This window comes from Podarcis muralis, chromosome 18 (genome assembly GCF_964188315.1).
Source record: "Podarcis muralis chromosome 18, rPodMur119.hap1.1, whole genome shotgun sequence".
Classification (NCBI taxonomy): domain Eukaryota; kingdom Metazoa; phylum Chordata; class Lepidosauria; order Squamata; family Lacertidae; genus Podarcis; species Podarcis muralis.
In genome coordinates, this window is record NC_135672.1 from 7,294,540 (window position 1) to 7,315,022 (window position 20,483).

Below are 20,483 nucleotides of genomic sequence, written 5' to 3' on the forward strand. Positions count from 1 at the left end.
GGTCGTGACCCACTCTGGGGTTGCGGCGCTCATCTCGCTTTATTGGCTGAGGGAGCCGGCGTACAGCTTCCAGGTCATGTGGCCAGCAGGACTAAGCCGCTTCTGGCGAACCAGAGCAGCGCACAGAAACGCCGTTTACCTTCCCGCCGGAGCGGTACCTATTTATCTACTTGCATTTTGACGTGTTTTCGAACTGCTAGGTTGGCCGGAGCAGGGACCGAGCAACGGCAGCTCACCCTGTCATCGCGGGGATTCGAACCGCTGACCTTCTGATCGGCAAGTCCTAGGCTCTGTGGTTTAACCCACATCGCCACCCGCGTCCCTCTTCTAATATCTAAAGAGCATCTAATATCTAAAGGGCTTTTGCGTGAAAGACGGGGCAAGCTTGTTCTCTGGTGCTGCAGAGGGCCTACCCAAACCAATGGGTTCAAATTGTGAGAAAGGAGATTCTAGAGAACTTTCTGACCCTTCTCAGAAGGTGGCGGTCAGGTTTTCTTGAGCTGTGATCCTGCAATGCAGGGGGCTGGACTAGATGACCTGGGGTGACCCCACCCAACTTTACAATTCTCTGTTTCTAGTATTTTTTGGTTTGTTGCACTGTTTGAATTTATTTAGGTGAGCAAATAGGGCTCACCAAAAGTGCCGGGCAGACCATAAATCAGTCACGGGACACCAGCTGTTGAAATGACAATACACTACCCCTCAGTTTAGGGACGCGGGTGGCGCTGTGGGTTAAACCACAGAGCCTAGGACTTGCCGATCGGAAGGTTGGCGGTTCGAATCCCCGTGACGGGGTGAACTCCCGTTGCTCGGTCCCTGCTCCTGCCAACCTAGCAGTTCGAAAGCACGTCAAAGTGCAAGTAGATAAATAGGTACCAGTCTGGCGGGAAGGTAAACGGCATTTCCATGCGTTGCTCTGGTTCGCCAGAAGCGGCTTAGTCCTGCTGGCCACATGATCCAGAAGCTGTACGCCAGCTCCCTCGGCCAGTAAAGCGAGTTGAGCGGCACAACCCCAGAGTTGGCCACGACTGGACCTAATGGTCAGGGGTCCCTTTACCTTACCCCTCAGTTTGGATTTAGATCTTAATTTACCTTTGCAGTTTCACAAATCTTGGTGAATCACCTTCTCGCCTGTCTCAACCCCCACTTAAGACAAGAATACTATTTAGAGAAGAAGTCTAGTTTGGTCTTTAATAGGAAAACAGTACCACATGAATCAACACGCCAAAATAATAATGAAAGCCATAACAAAATATTTTACAAATATTTACAAGTGTCTCTGTACAGGGAGCATCCTGTATTTGTATCCAACCAAATCCTACTCAGAGTAGGACCTCAGAAAACGATGGGCTCTCTTCCATCGGTTGTCAACAAGCAGAGGTTGGGTGGCCATCTGTCAAGGATTCTTTAGCAGAGATTCCTGCGTGTCGGGGTCAGACTAGATGACCATGGGAACCCCTTCCAGTTCTATGATTCTAGACCCAGACCCATCTGGGTGTGACTCGCTTAATTCCATTGGCTTCAGCTGGTCTACTCTTTTGAGTCTGACGTAGCTGAAAACAACATCATCTGTACATATACACACACACAAACATATTTATATATTAACACTTTGGATATTTACAGTATAGTACATTCTGTATTGATCCTTTGGCCTGAGACCATGTTTTGCAACTAACTTCTTTTTGCTTTACACACACACACTCCTTCCTCACTTTCCCTCACCTCTCCCCAAAAAGGGAATTCCATTCAATGGCAGGTTTATGAATACGCAACACTCAATTTCAGAACGCTGGCTTTCCCTACAAGCCCGGGAGAATGGAGGTTGCATGCAAGGGTTGGCGACGGGGCCAAATCAGGCCTGGAGAACAGGCGTTTCTAATGGGGCCACCAATGGTGAGACACCGCCCATGCTGAGCAACATGAGGGATGTGATACATAAGGAGCAGTCAAGTACGACATTCCTTGTTTTCCTAGAGTGGCCATGCAGGGGAATGTTTGGTCCAGCCAGTCGAAAACTTCCTGTTTCCTCCTGGCTGGGACATACTTCCTTTGCATGTGACTAGAGGTGGGTGTGGCCTTACCTGCCCAGGTAACAAAAGGGCAACGCACACACCCTCTGTTTGATTCCTCCTTTTCCATCTTCCTTTCGTCTCCAGAACTGCAGTGACTGCCAGGATAAAACCCCCATATGGGGTAGATCCACACGTACGTATTTGTAACTAAGTCTGCCTTCAGGGATCCAACTGTGAAGTGAGGATGCGAGTAAACTTCTTTTGTATACTTTACACAAGATTGTGGCGTGTTTATTCTTTTAAGAGGGATATAAGGAAAGTTACCAGGAACCTAATACAGTGGATGCTTGGGTTGTGAACGTGATCCGTATGGGATGCACGTTCGCAACCCAAGTCTACGCATGCGCAGCTTGCGATTCGACACTTCTACGCATGCACAAAGTGCGATTTAGCGCATCTGCGCATGCGTGACCGCCAGAACCCAGAAGTAACTCGTTCCAGTACTTCCGGGTTTCGGCGGTCCATAACCTGAAAAAACGCAACCTGAAGCGTCTGTAACCCGAGGTATGACTGTATTGAGAGGCTTAAACAAGCCTGTAACCAGCTATCCCCTGTGCGTTTAAAAGGGGAATGTAAAACTCTGCTAGAGCGCAAAATATGGTCTGAAGCTCAGCATAAAAAAAAACTAAGATCATGGCCACTGGTCCCATCACCTCCTGGCAAATAGAAGGGGAAGGAATGGAGGCAGTGAGAGATTTTACTTTCTTGGGCTCCATGATCACTGCAGAGGGTGACAGCAGCCACGAAATTAAAAGACGCCTGCTCCTTGGGAGAAAAGCAATGACAAACCTAGACAGCATCTTAAAAAGCAGAGACATCACCTTGCCAACAAAGGTCCATATAGTAAAAGCTATGGTTTTCCCAGTAGTGATGTATGGAAGTGAGATCTGGACCATAAAGAAGGCTGATCACTAAAGAATGGATGCTTTTGAATTCTGGTGCTGGAGGAGACTCTTGAGAGTCCCATGGACTGAAGATCAAACCTCTCCATTCTGAAGGAAATCAGCCCTGAGTGTTCACTGGAAGGACAGATCCTGAAGCTGAGGCTCCAATACTTTGGCCACCTCATGAGAAGAGAAGACTCCCTGGAAAAGACCCTGATGTTGGGAAAGATGGAGGGCACAAGGAGAAGGGGACGACAGAGGACGAGATGGTGGGACAGTGTTCTCAAAGCGACCAGCATGAGTTTGACCAAACTGACAGGCAGTGGAAGACAGGAGTGCCTGACGTGCTCTGGTCCAGGGGGTCACAAAGAGGCGGACATGACTAAGCAACAACAACAACCCAAAAACTCTGCTAGACCAAGTTAAGAAGGATATTAATAAACAACATATCCTCTCCCGCATTCCCACACGATGGAGGCGTGTGGCTCAGTGGCAGCCGCAGCTCCCCGCCACCATATCATCGTACTGCTTAAGCACCACGTTTTCGTCGTCGTCGAAATACAACAGGTTGATGGAGAACAGCTTGTCCGGCACGCAACAGGGGCCACTGACTTCCTGACTCAGCTTCAGGGCGTTGATGATGGAGAGGACGGTGGCGTGGTTCGTGGGCCTCATGTTCTCCCCCAGCGGGAAGGGGCAGGAACCTTTGCAATGGTAGGCATTGTACCCCCGGGGGGAGATGATCCAGCCGGACCACCCGATTTCCTCAAAGTCCACAGAGAGCGGGAGCCTCTGGCAAGGCAGCTGGTTGTCCACTGAGCGAGGAGTCCGCGTGCCGTTGGATTTTGGGCCTGCCAGGTGTCCAGGAAGGGCCACGTTCTGATGCGACAATTCTAAGCAGGAGAGAACGAGATTGGAGTAATCATCATCATCATCATCATCATTTCTTATTCATACCCCGCCCATCTGGCTGGGTTTCCCCAGCCGCTCTGGGCGGCTCCCGACAGAAGATTAAAAGCACAATAGAACATCAAACATCAAAAACTTCCCCAAACAGGACTGCCTTCAGATGTCTTCTAAAAGTCAGGTAGTTGTTTATTTCCTTGACAACTGATGGGAGGGCGTTCCACAGGGATGGCGCCACCACCGAGAAGGCCCTCTGCCTGGTTTCCTGTAACTTCGCTTATCGCAGGGAGGGAACCGCCAGAAGGCCCTCAGAGCTGGACCTGTGTCCGGGCTGAACGATGGGGATGGAGACGCTCCTTCCAGGTATACTGGGCCAAGGCCATTTAGGGCTTTAAAGGTCAGCACCAACACTTTGAATTGTGCTTGGAAACGTACTGGGAGCCAATGCAGATCTCTCAGGACTGGCGTTATGTGGTCCCGGTGGCCAGTCCCAGTCACCAGTCTAGCTGCCGCATTCTGGATTAGTTGTAGTTTCCGGGTCACCTTCAAGGGTAGCCCTACATAGAGCGCATTGCAGTAGTCCAAGCGGGAGCTAACCAGAGCATGCACCACTTTGGCGAGACAGTCTGCGGGCAGGGAGGGACTCATCCTGCGTACCAGATGGAGCTGGTAGACAGCTGCCCTGGACACAGAACTGACCTGCGCCTCCATGGACAGCTGTGAGTAGCGTGAACAGCCAGTTGAGTAGATTAACGTTCGCTTATCTTTCCGAAAACGTTTATAGATGCCGCACTCTCGCAGTCATTTAAAAGTGCCACGTTGCAAAATAAAATTTAAAGTGTTGTCTTGAGAGACAATGGAGTGCACCTCCGAAGGTGAAACATCGAAATGACCTCCCTGGGGCACAAGAGTTTTGGCACCCGTTTGGCTGCAGAAATTGCTGGAAGGAGCTGTACAGTGGTACCTCGGGTTACATACGCTTCAGGTTACAGACTCTGCTAACCCAGAAATAGTGCTTCAGGTTAAGAACTTTGCTTCAGGATGAGAACAGAAATCGTGCTCCAGCGGCGCGGCAGCAGCGGGAGGCCCCATTAGCTAAAGTGGTGCTTCAGGTTAAGAACAGTTTCAGGTTAAGAACGGACCTCTGGAACGAATTAAGTACTTAACCTGAGGTACCACTGTACAACTGTCTTAGGGACTCTGCTCTGGATTTCTGAAGGCCTAGGGTTTACTTCTGAGCCTTTTCTTCTCGCAGCAGAGATTTAGGACCAGACCTTTCCTTCTATAGATCGGCGGTTCTCAACCTGTGGGTCCCCAGATGTTGTTGGACTACAACTCCCATCATCCCTGAGCTCTGGCCTTGCTAGCTAGGGGTGATGGGAGTTGTAGTTCAACCACATCTGGGGACCCACAGGTTGAGAAAGGCTGTTCTGGATTATCTACCTTCCCAGGTGGATGAACCCCACTTTCCCCTCCCTTCTCTCTACAGCACATGCAGAAAACTGCCTTCTTGGCCATCAGAGCCATTCTTGGGTGGTATGATGAAGAATTGCAGTCACAGGAATAAGGTGGATCCTAAAAATGGATATTTCAAGTGCCAAGGAGTGGGGAGGACATGAGGATACGATGGAAATTAGGCGCTGAAAGTTCATTATTCCTTGGACTATATGGAACTTGCTGAACTGACTCCGAGACCAGAGAGAAGAGACGGTGGAAGAAGATTGGAAGAAATTTAAGGAATATTTGGAAAAAAAATGTTAATATTTAAATATTAGAATAGCTTTGGAAGTGGATATAGGCTGTAGGGTTAGAAGTAGAAGATAGTGTATTTTAAAATAGTATTATCTGTAAGTAATAAAATGTGAAGATTTTTATGGTTAAAGCAAGTGCGATAAAAAAAATATGGGTGGAAATTATTATGTATGTAACTGCTAAAGATGAGGTAAAATGAAAATCAGATGGGGGGACGTGGGGAAGCCCACCTAACAATGTTTGGGGGGGGAGGACAAGACAAGAATTTGTTTGTATTGTTGGTTTTTCTGTTTGTGTTGTTTATTTGTGTTATAAAATGAATAAAAAAATTTTTGGAGAAAAAGAAAAAGTGCATTATTCCAAGTTCACTACAGATGCTACAGTCTTGTATGTCCCCTATTACAGCAATGTCCTTGATCCTGCCACACCGATAGACAAAAACATATCTTTCTTTACTCACCTAAGAAGGGGTTGGTGGGCAACAGGGCCCCCCGACGCCCGTCGTCGGTGAACAAAACCAGCATGGGCCTTTTGCTCTCGTGGTGATCTCTGCCCGACGCAAACTGCACGGCTCCATCGTCTAGGGGTGCCCCACCGAGGGACCGAACAGTGACCAACAACCCCTGGTTACTGCTCTCCTCGTCCATCCAGGAGCGGACCTGCAACGTCACATCAGACCGGTTAATGTTTTGCATGCAGAGCCGTGTGGCTCGAGAGAGCGAGCCAAGCCGCGCCCGGTGGCAGAGGTGTGGATAATTTTGGTTGTCCTTTTCTGAACTCTTTTCCAACTCTACACAGTCTCCTCTTTTGAGACCAGAACTGCACACAGTAGTACCCCAAATGTGTTACGCAAACATAAATTCACAGTTCTAGAAATACACATTGTGGGTTGTACCCAATATAGCACTAAGTCAGGCACAGACAAACTCGGCCCTCTAGCTGTTTTGGGACTACAACTCCCATCATCCACAGGACCAGTGGTCAGGGATGATGGGAATTGTAGTCCCAAAAAACATCTGGAGGGTCGAGTTTGCCTATGCCTGCACTAAATGCAAGGATATCTGCTTGTGGTGCTGTAATTTACAGGGGGCAAGGAGCCATGTTACGGATTGGTTACGGATCTGGAGTGGGGGGGGGGGGAGTAAACCGGATGGTATTTTGAATTGATTTTGTTATGTAAGCCTTTTTTTTCAGAAACCATATATATTAATGTTATGTCCCAGATACCTCGATATCTGTCTACCTTATCGGTTGCGTCGCATAGATTCGCTTTTGTTAGAGCCAGATTTAATGTGTTCCCCTCAAATGTGCTGAGCAATAGATTTTCTAACGGTAAAACCTCTGTTTTATGCGCATGTGACAACAAATCAATAGAATCCCTTTATCATATCTTGTTTAATTGTCCTTTATATATTGTTCCCCGATCAAGGATTCTGAGTTCAATCATTTTGGAAACTGTGGCTAAACCACCTGAATTACATCTAGCCTATCTACTCCAGGACATTGACTCTTATAGAACATTACAGGTTGCCAGATTCCTGAATTCAGTTCTTTCATATAAAAGACTTCATGGAATGCTGCATGACTATTAAAAATCTAGTAAACTCTATCCACCATCTTATATTCAAGGCCACAATATGGTACATCTAGAGATTGTATGTAATGTGAAGGAGAGTATGCGTTGAAATATTTTAGTTGATATTTTAGAATGTAAAATTTTATTTATTGATTGGTTTTTACCTTGTGGGCTTATAGCCGAATAAAGTATTATCTATCTATCTAATGTTATGTAGTTAGGCATTGTAGTATGAATGAACTTTGTTTTGTATTCTTTGTTTTATAGAATACATATAATAATGTTGTGTTACTAAGCAAATTTAATAAAACAGTATAAAAAGAAAAGAGACAAACAAACTCACCGCTTGCGTGATGGCGAAGACCTCCCAGCCGGTTCCCTGCAGGGCAAGGAGTTTAGCAGACAGCAGCTTCTTGCCTTCAGGGGTATCCATGCTGTCTTTGTCAAGGACCTGATAAATGCTCACCTGAAAGGATGGAGAGAGAGAGAAAGGTCAGCCAAAGGAACCAGGTCTTGCTCACACCAGCCCCAGAGTGCTCCAGTTTGTAAATGTCCCTTCGAATCGAGCCTGTTTAAGGAATTCACGTGAAATCCCACCCCCGAGGTGCGGCAGTGGGGAAAAGCACTCTGCACATGCTCTCTGGAAACATCATTTGTGACTTCTTTCAAAGCTCTGTGGGGCAGCAGGGGCAGCCCCCAGGGCTTGGAAAGAGAATTCGGATGTCAACAGTTGTTTAATAATAATAATAATAATAATAATAATAATAATAATAATAATAATATTTATACCCCGCCCTCCCCGGCCAGAGCCGGGCTCAGGGTAGCTAACACCAGTAAAATTACAGGGGGGGAAACCAATTTAAAAATACAGGTTAAAATGCAATTTAAAATGCAGCCTCATTTTAAAAGTAGCCCAAGGATCAAAACCGTAAGGGGAGGGAAACAGAAGGGTCAGACTGAGTCCAAACCAAAGGCCAGGCGCAACAGCTCCGTCTTGCAGGCCCTGCGGAAAGATGTCAAGTCCTGCAGGGCCCTGGTCTCTTGTGACAGAGCGTTCCACCAAGTCGGGGCCAGTACTGAAAAGGCCCTGGCCCTAGTTGAGACCAATCTAACCACCTTGCAACCTCCAAAATGTTGTCATTTGTGGACCTTAAGGTCCTCCGCGGGGCATGCCAGGAGAGGCAGTCCCGTAGGTACGAGGGTCCTAGGCCGTGAAGGGCTTTAAAGGTCAAAAGCAGCACCTTAAATCTGACCCTGTACTCCACCGGGAGCCAGTGCAGCTGGAAAAGCACTGGGTGAATATGCTCCCATGGCAAAGACCCCGTGAGGAGCCTCGCTGCTGCATTCTGCACCCGCTGGAGTTTCTGGGACAGCTTCAAGGGCAGCCCCGCATAGAGCGAATTACAGTAGTCAAGTCTGGAGGTGACCGTCGCATGGATCACTGTGGCCAGGTCCGGGCGGGAAAGGTAAGGGACCAAGTGCTTCCAGTTGGAAGCTTCCAGGCTCAAACCAGGTTTTTGGGGGGAGACAGGCAAGCAGTGGAGGACTGTGGGCGATAGTTCATTCAGTAGAGCATGAGGCTCTGTCACAGGGCCATGAGCCCCACATTGGGCAAAAGATTTCTGCATTTTAGCGGGGTCAGACTAGATGACCCGTGTGGTCCCTTCCAACTATGATTCCGTGATACGTTGTGCACAAGGAAGGCTATTTTATTTTATTTTATTTTATTTTATTTTAGAGGGGAGAACGGACTGCCTTCTTCTTATCATAATCAATAAACACGTCTGGAACATTTTTCTGCAAAGCTTTTCGGACCATAGATACCCCACTTCTCTTAGGCTGCCAGACCAATCAGCCTAAAAGAAATTTAAAAATAAATAAATAAAATTTTGGGCTTTCGTCATGTTTTTCAATTAATGTGTCTGCTCACTTGACAGGCGTTGATTATTAAAAGAGCAGACAACCTGACCTTTAATTTCAAGGGCTAAGTGTACCATGTTGAATTCTGCCAGAAAAATCCTTCAACCAAAACGAAACACCAAATAAGAATATCAGCGGTACCGTAGTAGAGGACAAAATTTAAACATGGAAAGTGCTGAAACAGTAAATCAGCAAAACAAAAATAAGTTTCCTGTTTATGCTCGGCTGCCGTGTAACTTCAGCTATTAACAGAAAACGAGACCAGGAGGGAAAATGTATGAAACAACTTTTTAAGCAAGCGCAAAGGTACTGTGAAAAATCATGAATATTGTCCAAGTTCCCTGCCAAAAATTGACAAGAGCACATTTTGAAGGGTTTGGGGTTTTTTTTTTACTAGATACTTGGAAGCTTCTAATGTTCAGCACACGAGGAAGACTTGACCATTATTGACCCAGCTTCTATGGGGAGTGCAATTCCCGGCAACTGGGTCTTCAGAAGTCAAGAGTGCCTCTGGGCATGGAAAGAGCGGAGCTCCCGGGGAAGGCTTTACCTGGCAGAAGTGCTGCCTTCTGGGAAGAGGTCCGTCTGTGGCCCTTGCCCTCAGCTTGAAGAGATGCAGTTCGGCTGTGAGGACCCTCTCGTTCTTTGCCACGCTGGACAGGATGAAGAGGAATCGCATCTGGTCACCGTGAGCTGGAGAAGGAGGAAGGGAAGGTTATTAAAAATGTCCTTTTGTCACTCTCAAGGCTCGTCCACCCTCAATTGCCATTTGTTCAGATTCAGTGCTACACAGTGACTTGCGATCTCGATCACACGCAGTCTGTAGTCCGCTGGCAGTAGGAGTACAATATGGGCATGTCTTTAAGTTAACACCTTACATTAAAAACCTGACAGTACACCAAACTATCGAAGGCTTTTCACCAAAGCCAGACTAAACGTCTTTCCTTCTGCAGTGTTGAGAGGAGTTCCAAACCAGGACAGACTTTGCTCATGTGCTCAAGACATCGATCCCATAAAACATTTTGTTGCACTGTGCGAAATATGAGCAAGCCAGGGCTCAACTGATACTACCCTTTGCTGGTACCTTTCCCGGGAAAATCAGAGGCTCACTATGTCAGGTTCCTATTGGAAGACTGGACAAATGCTAGAAAAGTGGCCAAGTTTTTATCGGTGGTTGCAAGAACCAATGATCCCTATATTCTGAACAAAATGCTTGTTTAACCTGGAGGTAGGCTGTATGATGGACCATAAAGAAGGCTGATCGCCGAAGAATTGATGCTTTTGAATTCTGGTGCTGGAGAAGACTCTTGAGAGTCCCATGGACTGAAAGAAGATCAAACCTCTCCATTCGGAAGGAAATCAGCCCTGAGTGCTCACTGGAATGACAGATCCTGAAGCTGAGGCTCCAATACTTTGGCCACCTCATGAGAAGAGAAGACTCCCTGGAAAAGACCCTGATGTTGGGAAAGATTGAGGGCACAAGGAGAAGGGGACAACAAAGGACGAGATGGTGGGACAGTGTTCTCAAAGCTACAAACATGAGTCTGACCAAACTGCGGGAGGCAGTGGAAGACAGGAGGGCCTGGCGTGCTCTGGTCCATGGGGTCACGAAGAGTCGGACACGACTAAACGACTAAACAACAACAAAAGGCTGTATGAATTGTGTATTGCTTTGTAACGATTTGTTGGGTCTCTGGACCGTAATAAAGATTGTTGTTGATGATGATTCAGTGCTAAAAGAGCAGGGGTAAACAGAGATGTTGGGAAAGTCATTTTTTTTCTGCAGCGCTTTCCGGCAAATAAAATAGCAGCCGCCAGAGGCTTAGCTGAGCAGGAACCGCTAATGTCACCCCGCAAACCTGCTTGTGTTGTGATGATCTGGGTTCGGATCCCGGCTCAGCTGCGAAATCCACCTTTCTCTCGGTGTAGCTCATAGGCAGGATTTCAGGGCTCAAAACCAGAAAAGGGAAGCAGTGGGTGTGTGAGAGAGAGAAACTGAATAAAGGATAGCTGGTAAATGCATCGAGGGCTTGGTCGAGATTCGAACTCGGCTCTCCTGAAGCCCCACCATTCCGAAGCGCAGGTTAACGCTTTGCAGATGGCACGGGAAGAAGGATTGCTCCAATCAGCCCTAGCGAATATCAAGACGGAATGGGTTTTCCCAAAGAAAGTGTATCGAGGGTCCCGATCCCAGGTCAAACAACAAAAGCCTGGTGGGTTCATTGTGCCAGCGCTTCTGTATGTTTGAGGCAGGGACCAAGCCTGCTTTAAGCCTTGAAAATGCCACTTGTGATAAAAGGCGAAAGATTTATACGATCTGAAGAGAAACCAGAGTATATTAAGAATAAAGGTAAAGGTACCCCTGCCCGTACGGGCCAGTCTTGACAGACTCTAGGGTTGTGCGCCCATCTCACTCTAGAGGCCGGGGGCCAGCGCTGTCCGGAGACACTTCCGGGTCACGTGGCCAGCGTGACAAAGCCGCATCTGGCGAGCCAGCGCAGCACACGGAAACGCCGTTTACCTTCCCGCTAGTAAGTGGTCCCTATTTATCTACTTGCACTCGGAGGTGCTTTCGAACTGCTAGGTTGGCAGGTGCTGGGACCGAGCAACGGGAGCGCACCCCGCCGCGGGGATTCGAACCGCCGACCTTTCGATCGGCAAGCCCTAGGCACTGAGGCTTTTACCCACAGCGCCACCCGCGTCCCTTTATATTAAGAATACCATATAGTAAAAGGCCAGAGGCATTCCTTTTAGGAATTTTAAATGACAATATTCCAAAAGACAAAACTAATTTTTTCTTACACGCGACGTCTGCAGCAAGAATCCTGGTGGCTAAGTACTGGAAAGGGAATCCGTTACCCACTAGGGGAGAGTGGCTATGTAAGCTCTCATAATACTTAGAATTAGCCAAATTGACAGATATAATAAGACAAAAACCAAAAAGTGAAGTGAAAAGTGCCTAAACGAATACCTCAAAAGTCAAGGTTCGAGGGCGGAAATCTGGCTGAGTCTGAAATAACCTTGTGAAGTGAAAGGATATGAAAGAAGGATTTATATCTAGATGTTAGGATAGAGATGATAAAGAAAACAGGAAGACAGGAAGACACAATGAGAGATAAAGGAGGTGCTGTGGGACCGGTGGAAGTCAATGTCTTGTTGTTTTAGTGTTTATAATATTAACTTGTAAGATATGGAGTTGGTTTTTTTGTTTGGTTTTTGTTGCTTTTTTTAGTTCTCGAACGTTGATTTGTGTGTGTTGTGTATTATTTTTTTATATCTTTCGTGTTGTTGTCGTTGTGTGGGAAATACTAATAAAATTTATTTTAAAAAAAGAAAAGAGAATGCCACTTGTGGGAAGCTACAGAGAAAACACACACAGCAGGATATGCCCAGATTTCTGCAAGGAAAATTGAGTAGGTTTAAACCAGGACTTGAATGCTGAGAATCTCCTTTCTTCCCAGATGCTATAGAAACATCCATGGCCACCTAACAGAGCCATGTGTCGCCTCCCACATTCCATGCTAAAAGGTGGTTTGCCCATGAGGGAAAAAAATATCCATGTTACGGCAATTCCTAATTTAGTCATTTTTGGTGGGATTGTCCGTTAGTTAATGAATTTTGGAAACAGATTGGTACAGAAATATTGGGAATTGTGGGTAGGAAGGTGGAAATATCTAAATTAATGGTTCTTATTAGCCTGAGGTAGCACCGAGTTAGAAACAAAAGAGGAATGTAAATGGGTAAATTTGATGGTAATTGCAGCCAGACAGGTTATAGCGAGTAATTGGAAAAAATGCAGAAGAGCTAGGGGTGAACCAATGGAGGAAAAAACTGAATAATATTATAATCTTAGAATATCTAACTGAGAAGATACATAAAATGAAAGGGTTTAAGGTCAGTGAGAAAGAGGAGGAATGGTTTGAGAAGATATTGAATTATTTGGGCAGGTTTGAACAATTTGGGGCAACTAAAATGTTAAAAGTTAAATAAACCTTGTGGAGGGAGGAGTGTTAAGGTATATAGAATTGTACATATGGTTGATTTGAATATGTTATTGTTAATTATGTATACCCAATGTATCAGCCGCCTGGGGGGTTTCACTGTTTGTGTTTTGGTTGTTGGTAAAAAATAAATAAATAAATAAATAAAAATTCCTAAATTAGGCTGACAAAAAGGTTACGGGAACAGTGTGCAAGCTTTCACGTTCTCCAGAACTCTTCACCTCACCTGAGGAAGAGCTCTGTGGGACTCAAAAGCTTGCAAGCTGATCATGTAAAATTTTTGGACGACCTGGTAAAGAAATGTCCTAATATGGAATTTTTTTGATGGGGCCAACACAACTACGTTTATTTTTTGTGTCACCTGGACATAACTTGAGTGCAGAAAGTGGACATTTAAAAGAGAGAGAGGTTCAACACTTATTTTGACGTTTACCTCACCCCCACTCCTAAAAATAAAGAGAAAATTGGTTGCATCTGATATTAGCCCTGTCAGAGCTGACCTGCTGAAATTATAACGGATACAAATTACTTCAGTGCATTAATTTTAAAAGGTTGACTCTGAGTAGATACAACCAGATATGTTTAGGGTGCGCGCTAAACGTGAAATATTTTGGAAAGCTAACACGTGCCAGAAGGCTGTTATTTTTGCTGCAACTGACTCGCAGTTCCCCCTCTGCAATCTAAAATGCATGTTCGCAATTGTAAGTGAATCACTGGTTCGCTAGTAAAACTGAATTACTGTGCTGCAAAATGATGCACGTCTAAAAAACTGTGTCCTCAACGTGAAAAGTTTGGAAAGCTCTGATCTGGTCCAAGTCCTTTGCAATGCAGGCATATGTAGCGTTCCCATATGGGCATCAAACCTGCAACCTTGCCATTTATCAGCGCCACACTCTAACCAAATGAGCTATCCTGGCTCCAAGGAATCATTTCCTGATCTGGATAAAATATAAAGATATTTACAGTAAGAAGGAAAGGCAGTTTGTGCATAAGAATACCACCATCTCTGCACAGCTGTGCTGAATTTTTACAAAACAGTGTGCAAGCTTTGGAGTCCTTCAGAAAAACTGAAGGAGAGGTTTGTGTGAAGATCAGATCCCAAAAGCCAACAAGGGACAGAACTACCTAAACTATATGGAAAATTATTCATGTATGCTACTACAGCGGCAAGAACGTTACTCACCCAAAAATGGAAAGAAACAGAGGTTTCAGCAAAAGAAGAATGGATACAAAAACTTATGGAATAAGCAGAAATGGTGAAACTTACTGGAAGAATTAGAAATCAAGACAACAAACTTTTTATAAAAGAATGGAAATGGGTTAGTGAATATTGACAGATAAATTGTAAACCGATAAGGACATTGGCAGGATTATTGTAATAACCTGCAGTTTCATAAGAGTACATATTTAAAAGTAGATGAATAATTGGGCAAATTAAGTTAATTTGGATATGCAGAAAAGATATTAAGAATAAATTTAAGGAACGGCAGAAAGAGGGGGGAGGAAGTTGAGTTTGGAAATGTTAAAGTGGTTGTAAAATTAATGGAATGTATAAACCTGAAAAGCAAAAATAAAATAAAATAACAGGCCAAATGCCTTCATCAAAAGGAAAGGTGTCAGATTTTAGGCCAGCTGTGGGGAACCTTTGCTTTTCCAGATGTTGCTCAGCTCCATCAGCTCCAACAGACCCGGCCAATGGGGCCGTGGGGGGTGATGGGAGTTGTAGTTCATCACGTCAAGAGGGTGCAAGGTTCCCCATGCCTGGGCATTAGATAGCCATCCTGAAGCCACTGCTTTTAGGGGTAGGGTGGGAGGGAAAGTTTGCAGCCCTTGGTGGGGTCCCTAACAACAACCGCCCATCACCTCCCTCCTGTAAACCTAGCCAAGAAAGCCTGCTTCGTGCCTCTGAGACCCTGGCACCCCTCTTGCCAATGCCCCCTCTGCGTCGCCACTTACTTCTGTCCAAAAAGCTGCGCACTGTATTGCCTTCCAAGATGTCCGGGTCCTTGGTGACTCCATCGTCATCGGCCACCGTGTTGTAGAGGTCCACCATGTACTGGGGAGGCCGGATGATGTGCTGGGGAGATTGAGGGGGGTCCCCAATGCCGAAGACCTCCAGCAGCCTCTTGAGGGCCTGGGCTCTTGTGCCCTCGGAGGCCCCTGCCTCCAGATGAGAGGAGGGTCTGCCAGGGAAGGCGGGCATCCATGCCAGGAGAAGTAAAAGCAGTTGCTGGGGATGGAACATGGCTGATTTCTCTCCCTCTAACTTCTCCTTCCATTTGGCTCCCCTACAAGGCTGCACTTATAACCCAGGCTGCTGCCCATCTCTTGGCCCCACAATGAGGTCCATGGATTAGGTCCCCCTGCTAATGGGCCACTCAGGAAGGGCTAATTGCGGTGCTAACAAGGTGCGAAGGAACACACAAGCCTTTTCTGGGGAGGGTTGTGGATTCTCTCCCTTTGACATCCCTTTCCAGATGGACCTGGCTTGGCAGGAAGGAGAAGGGAAGCCAGCTGCCAAAGTTTATTCAGTGGGCAAAGGCTGGGTTTGCTCTCCCTGGGAGGCTAACGAGTGTGTAATGGGGCCATTAAGGTGGGGATTAAGGCAGCCTTTCTGCAAGAAGGCAGGAGAGGAAAGGCTAATACACAAGCAAGAAAAATGAGAAGCCATGCAACCTTATTTCCCCGCAAAACAGAGCGTACATCATGGATTTGGATATAGAGGCACAGAGACACACAGAGGGACAGAGATGAAAACATGCTTGAAACCCAGCTGTCAATCCCATCAAAACACCACACACTATTACGTTATCCTGTAAAGTTGTATGAAAAGCCGAGAGATCAATACTTAAATTGCTTGCCACCCTCAGTAACATCAACAAAATCAGGTATTTGCTGTCTTGCTTGGCCAAACCAGCCATGCCTCAAGGCTGAAACCTTCCAACTCAGGAAAACCTCAGGAGTCCACCCTTACGCTTAGTAATAATAATAATAATAATAATAATAATTTATTTGTACCCCGCCCATCTGGCTGGGTTTCCCCAGCAACTCTGGGCGGCTTCCATAGAGACCAAAAATACACTAAAATATCACACATTAAAAACTTCCCTGAACAGGGCTGCCTTAAGATGACTTCTGAATGTCAGGTAGTCGTTTATCACTTTGACATCTGGTGGGAGGGCGTTCCACAGGGCGGGCGCCACCACCGAGAAGGCCCTCTGCCTGGTTCCCTGTAGCTTTGCTTCTCACAATGAGGGAACCGCCAGAAGGCCCTCGGAGCTGGATCTCAGGCAGAACGATTGGGGTGGAGGCGCTCCCAGAGATAAGAGATAAGAACCACCTGACTTATTATAAGGATTTATTTTTTAAAAAAAATGCTTCTGAGATTGTGCACTCACTGCTTTCCTTTTCTTCCTTTCTTGTTTTTTGGCTATAGAATCATAGAGTTGGAATAGACCACAAGGGCCATTGAGTCCAACCCCCTGCCAAGCAGGAAACACCATCAGAGCACTCCTGACATATGGTTGTCAAGCCTCTGCTTAAAGACCTCCAAAGAAGGAGACTCCACCACACTCCTTGGCAGCAAATTCCACTGTCAAACAGCTCTTACTGTCAGGAAGTTCTTCCTAATGTTTAGGTGGAATCTTCTTTCTTGTAGTTTGGATCCATTGCTCCGTGTCCGCTTCTCTGGAGCAGCAGAAAACAACCTTTCTCCCTCCTCTATGTGACATCCTTTTATAGATTTGAACATGGCTATCATATCACCCCTTAACCTCCTCTTCTCCAGGCTAAACATGCCCAGCTCCCTTAGCCGTTCCTCATAAGGCATCGTTTCCAGGCCTTTGACCATTTTGGTTGCCCTCCTCTGGACACGTTCCAGTTTGTCAGTGTCCTTCTTGAACTGTGGTGCCCGGAACTGGACACAGTACTCCAGGTGAGGTCTGACCAGAGCAGAATACAGTGGCACTATTACTTCCCTTGATCTAGATGCTATACTCCTATTGATGCAGCCCATATATTGATGCTATAACCTGCATTTGGCTGAGCAATACAGTTTTGTATGCGCAAAACATTATTCCCATGATTGTTGCGTTATTATAGGAGCAGAGGAAGCTAGCCTCGCCACACCCAGCTCAGTATCCTTTACTTTCTGCAGATATCCTAGACCTCATGGTCCTGAATCAACGGCTAAAGATTCTGTGTGTCCACCCAGGCCCAAGATTGCCTGTGTGGACTGACAGAGACTCGCCAGCGTTGCAGGCAGAAATTTATCCCAGTCCTGCATCCAAACTGCGCATCTAAAATACATTTGCAGCAGTCCTCTCGTACAAGAGACGGAATGGAATGTTAGCTGATTATTGATAGTTATAAGAATTTTCTATAATGACATCAGATATTGATTTTAGTGTAGTGCCTAAAATTTTTTAATCTTAATCTTAATCTTAAACTTTTCTTATGAATGGCTAATATCTGTCCTTGTGAGTTGAGAACTGTGTTATACTACTTGTGGCTTGTACGAGTCCGCTGTTTTATTTTATTTGATTTGTTGTGTTGTGTTGTGTTTCATGATGGGCGTAAAGCCGAATAAACATTTTGATTTTGACCTCCCCGGGGTGCAAGCCTAGGCAGTGAGCATGGTGGTCTTGGGCTGCTCAGACAACAAGACCCCCCCCCTTTCTCGGCCTCGCTGGTGGGGTCCACAGGAAACCAGAGCAAGATGTTTGGCCCCAGCTTGGCTGCAGGAGTTGCTGGTACAAGGTGCCATACAAACCGCTCCAGATTTGTGTAGGGTTCACTCCTGAGCCTTTTCTTCTCCCAAAAATGTACCACAAGGCAGCGGAGGTTTAGTATCAGAGTTTTTCTTTTCCTAGATGGGCTCCGTATAGTTAAAGCTATGGTTTTCCCCAGTAGGGATGTATGGAAGTGAGAGCTGGACCATAAAGAAGTCTGAAAAAAACAACTGTTGGTTTTTTTTTAACACAATTAGGGTTTTATTTTTAGCACTCCCATGGGTATGTGTTTTGTCCATGTGTCTTCTACCATCATTCCAGGGAGAGCCCTGCCTTGTTTTGCAAATACCAGCCTGCAGAAGTGGCAAATTGTGTTCACACAAGATGAGCCCCCCAAAAAGACCTAGCTTCAGAGAAATTATGTCCACAGCCAGAATCTGTCAGTCAAGGTTATCCTTAGCTGAAAGCACACATGGCCAATGAAATAAGAGAGCAGCTCAAATCTTTAGAAGGTTCTGCTCGTGATTAGACCAACTTGGGAATGGGCTCCTGCTAGGGAAACACACACCAGCTTGTTCACACATAAGGTTCTGGAAGGTAAATTAAGCAAATATGAAAATGTACTTGGGTAAGTTAAAGGTAAAGGGACCCCTGACCATTAGGTCCAGTCGTGACCGACTCTGGGGTTGCGGCGCTCATCTCGCTTTATTGGCCGAGGGAGCCGGCGTACAGCTTCCGGGTCATGTGGCCAGCAGGACTAAGCCGCTTCTGGCGAACCAGAAACCACACGGAAACGCTGTTTACCTTCCCACCGGAGCGGTACCTATTTATCTACTTGCACTTTGAGGTGCTTTTGAACTGCTAGGTTGGCAGGAGCAGGGACCGGGCAATGGGAGCTCACCCCGTCGTGGGGATTCAAACCGCTGACCTTCTGATCGGCAAGTCCTAGGCTCTGTGGTTTAACCCACAGCGCCACTCTTTTATCACTTGAGCTGTTGTGGTTTTTGCAACCAATCGCTCTTCCCAGGGAACTGTAGTTCTAGGAGAGAAAGAGGGATCGTCAAACGACCGTCAGCCCTTGTAACAAACCATAAAGTTCCCAGCATTCTGGTGTGTGTTTGAAGCGGCATTTAACTGCTTTAATTGCATGGTGCAGATGTGACCCTCTCTCTAATAATATGGGACACTTTCGACACTTCTGGGTTAAGCCAGAGTTCAGTCCTGTATCCCGGCTGCGACATTTTCAAATGACCACTCTTTGCAACATTGGCATGTTCTTGTTTTTAAAAGGGGGGAAAAGCTGTTTAGCATTTATTAAATTCTCTCTGTAAAAAGTCTGACACACATAAAACCAATGAGAGATAAGGAATGGAAAGTGACCCCACTGAAAGAAACTTGACAGTACAAATTTAAATCCATGCAATTTAAATTGGCTTAATCCTGAAGTGTAATCCAATGAGACTGAAGACGAGAAACTTGAGGTCCTGACAAGGCGGTAAAACACTCTGAGACCTTCTGGATCCTTGGACTGATTTACATCAATAAGAGAACCAATTTTTGATGCGGTGAAAGAGATGTGTTCACCACCAGTTACAATTCCAAGCTCTTGCCGGCCAACTCTGTCAGGATGCGGCCATAAGACATCATCTTCTTTCGTGATTTCACTGTTATCGATTATCCTCTTCAGTTCTTCCATCACACTTTTGTGTACTTAGGATCCTTTTGCCTGTTGTCTTTGTCCATTGTAGTCATATATAGTCATATTGTAGTTCAAGCTCTGGTTTTCCCAGTAGTGATGTATGGAAGTGAGAGCTGGACCATAAAGAAGGCTGATCACTCTCAAGAATCTGGTGCTGGAGGAGACTCTTGAGAGTCCCATGGACTGCAAGAAGATCAAACCCCTCCATTCTGAAGGAAATCAGCCCTGAGTGCTCACTGGAAGGACAGATCCTCAAGCTGAGGCTCCAGTACTTTGGCCACCTCATAAGAAGAGAAGACTCCCTGGAAAAGACCCTGATGTTGGGAAAGATGGAGGGCACAAGGAGAAGGGGACGACAGAGGACGAGATGGTGGGACAGTGTTCTCGAAGCTACCAGCATGAGTTTGATCAAACTGTGGGAGGCAGTGGAAGACAGGAGTGCCTGGCGTGCTCTGGTCCAGGGGGTCACGAAGAGTCGGACACGACTAAATGACTAAACAACAACAATGGTTAAAGAGTACAAAACATGGACCCAGTTATACCAGAGGAAAGTTATTAAAGTATTAAAATGCCCTGGGTCACTATTTCAGGCATATTTGATCATAGGTTGAGGGGGGGGGGGCGTCCTTTGTCATGTCCCTCCTTGCTTAGAGGGGAAATAAAGTCGACCAAACAGGTCCTAAAACATCCTTTTTCCTTTGGTCCCAGCAGGACAATATCCCAAACAGGAAGCTTGGCCCCGTCTAAACCTCTCCCCAAAATGTGCAATGTTCATTCTAGCTACTTATAAGTAGGTGCACTATCGAGTCTTGAAGGCTGAAATAACTGAAATCCCCCCCCCCCAAAAAAATACCGCCCATTTATTCATGTATTCGCCACCTCTTGACAAACCACATCTGGGGGAGACGTTGGCTAGCGGAATCATCCTCCCTTTGACTTG

The 20,483-nt window shown here is 46.1% G+C and overlaps 1 protein-coding gene and 1 pseudogene across 1 annotated transcript; both read right to left on the reverse strand.

Annotated features, from left to right (window-relative positions):
- Nucleotides 1-3,424: 3,424 nt before the first annotated feature.
- On the reverse strand, nucleotides 3,425-16,032 carry LOC114588566 (bone morphogenetic protein 2-like). The gene is made up of 5 exons (XM_077921921.1): nucleotides 15,071-16,032; nucleotides 9,664-9,806; nucleotides 7,537-7,659; nucleotides 6,101-6,276; nucleotides 3,425-3,905 (listed from the first exon to the last, which is right to left on the reverse strand). The coding sequence occupies exons 1-5, from the start codon at nucleotides 15,357-15,359 to the stop codon at nucleotides 3,446-3,448; spliced, it is 1,191 nt and encodes a 396-aa protein (XP_077778047.1). The 5' UTR covers nucleotides 15,360-16,032; the 3' UTR covers nucleotides 3,425-3,445.
- A 3,086-nt stretch (nucleotides 16,033-19,118) lies between these two features.
- Nucleotides 19,119-20,468, reverse strand: LOC144326103 (protein mago nashi homolog pseudogene; annotated as a pseudogene).
- Between the last annotated feature and the right edge of the window lie 15 nt (nucleotides 20,469-20,483).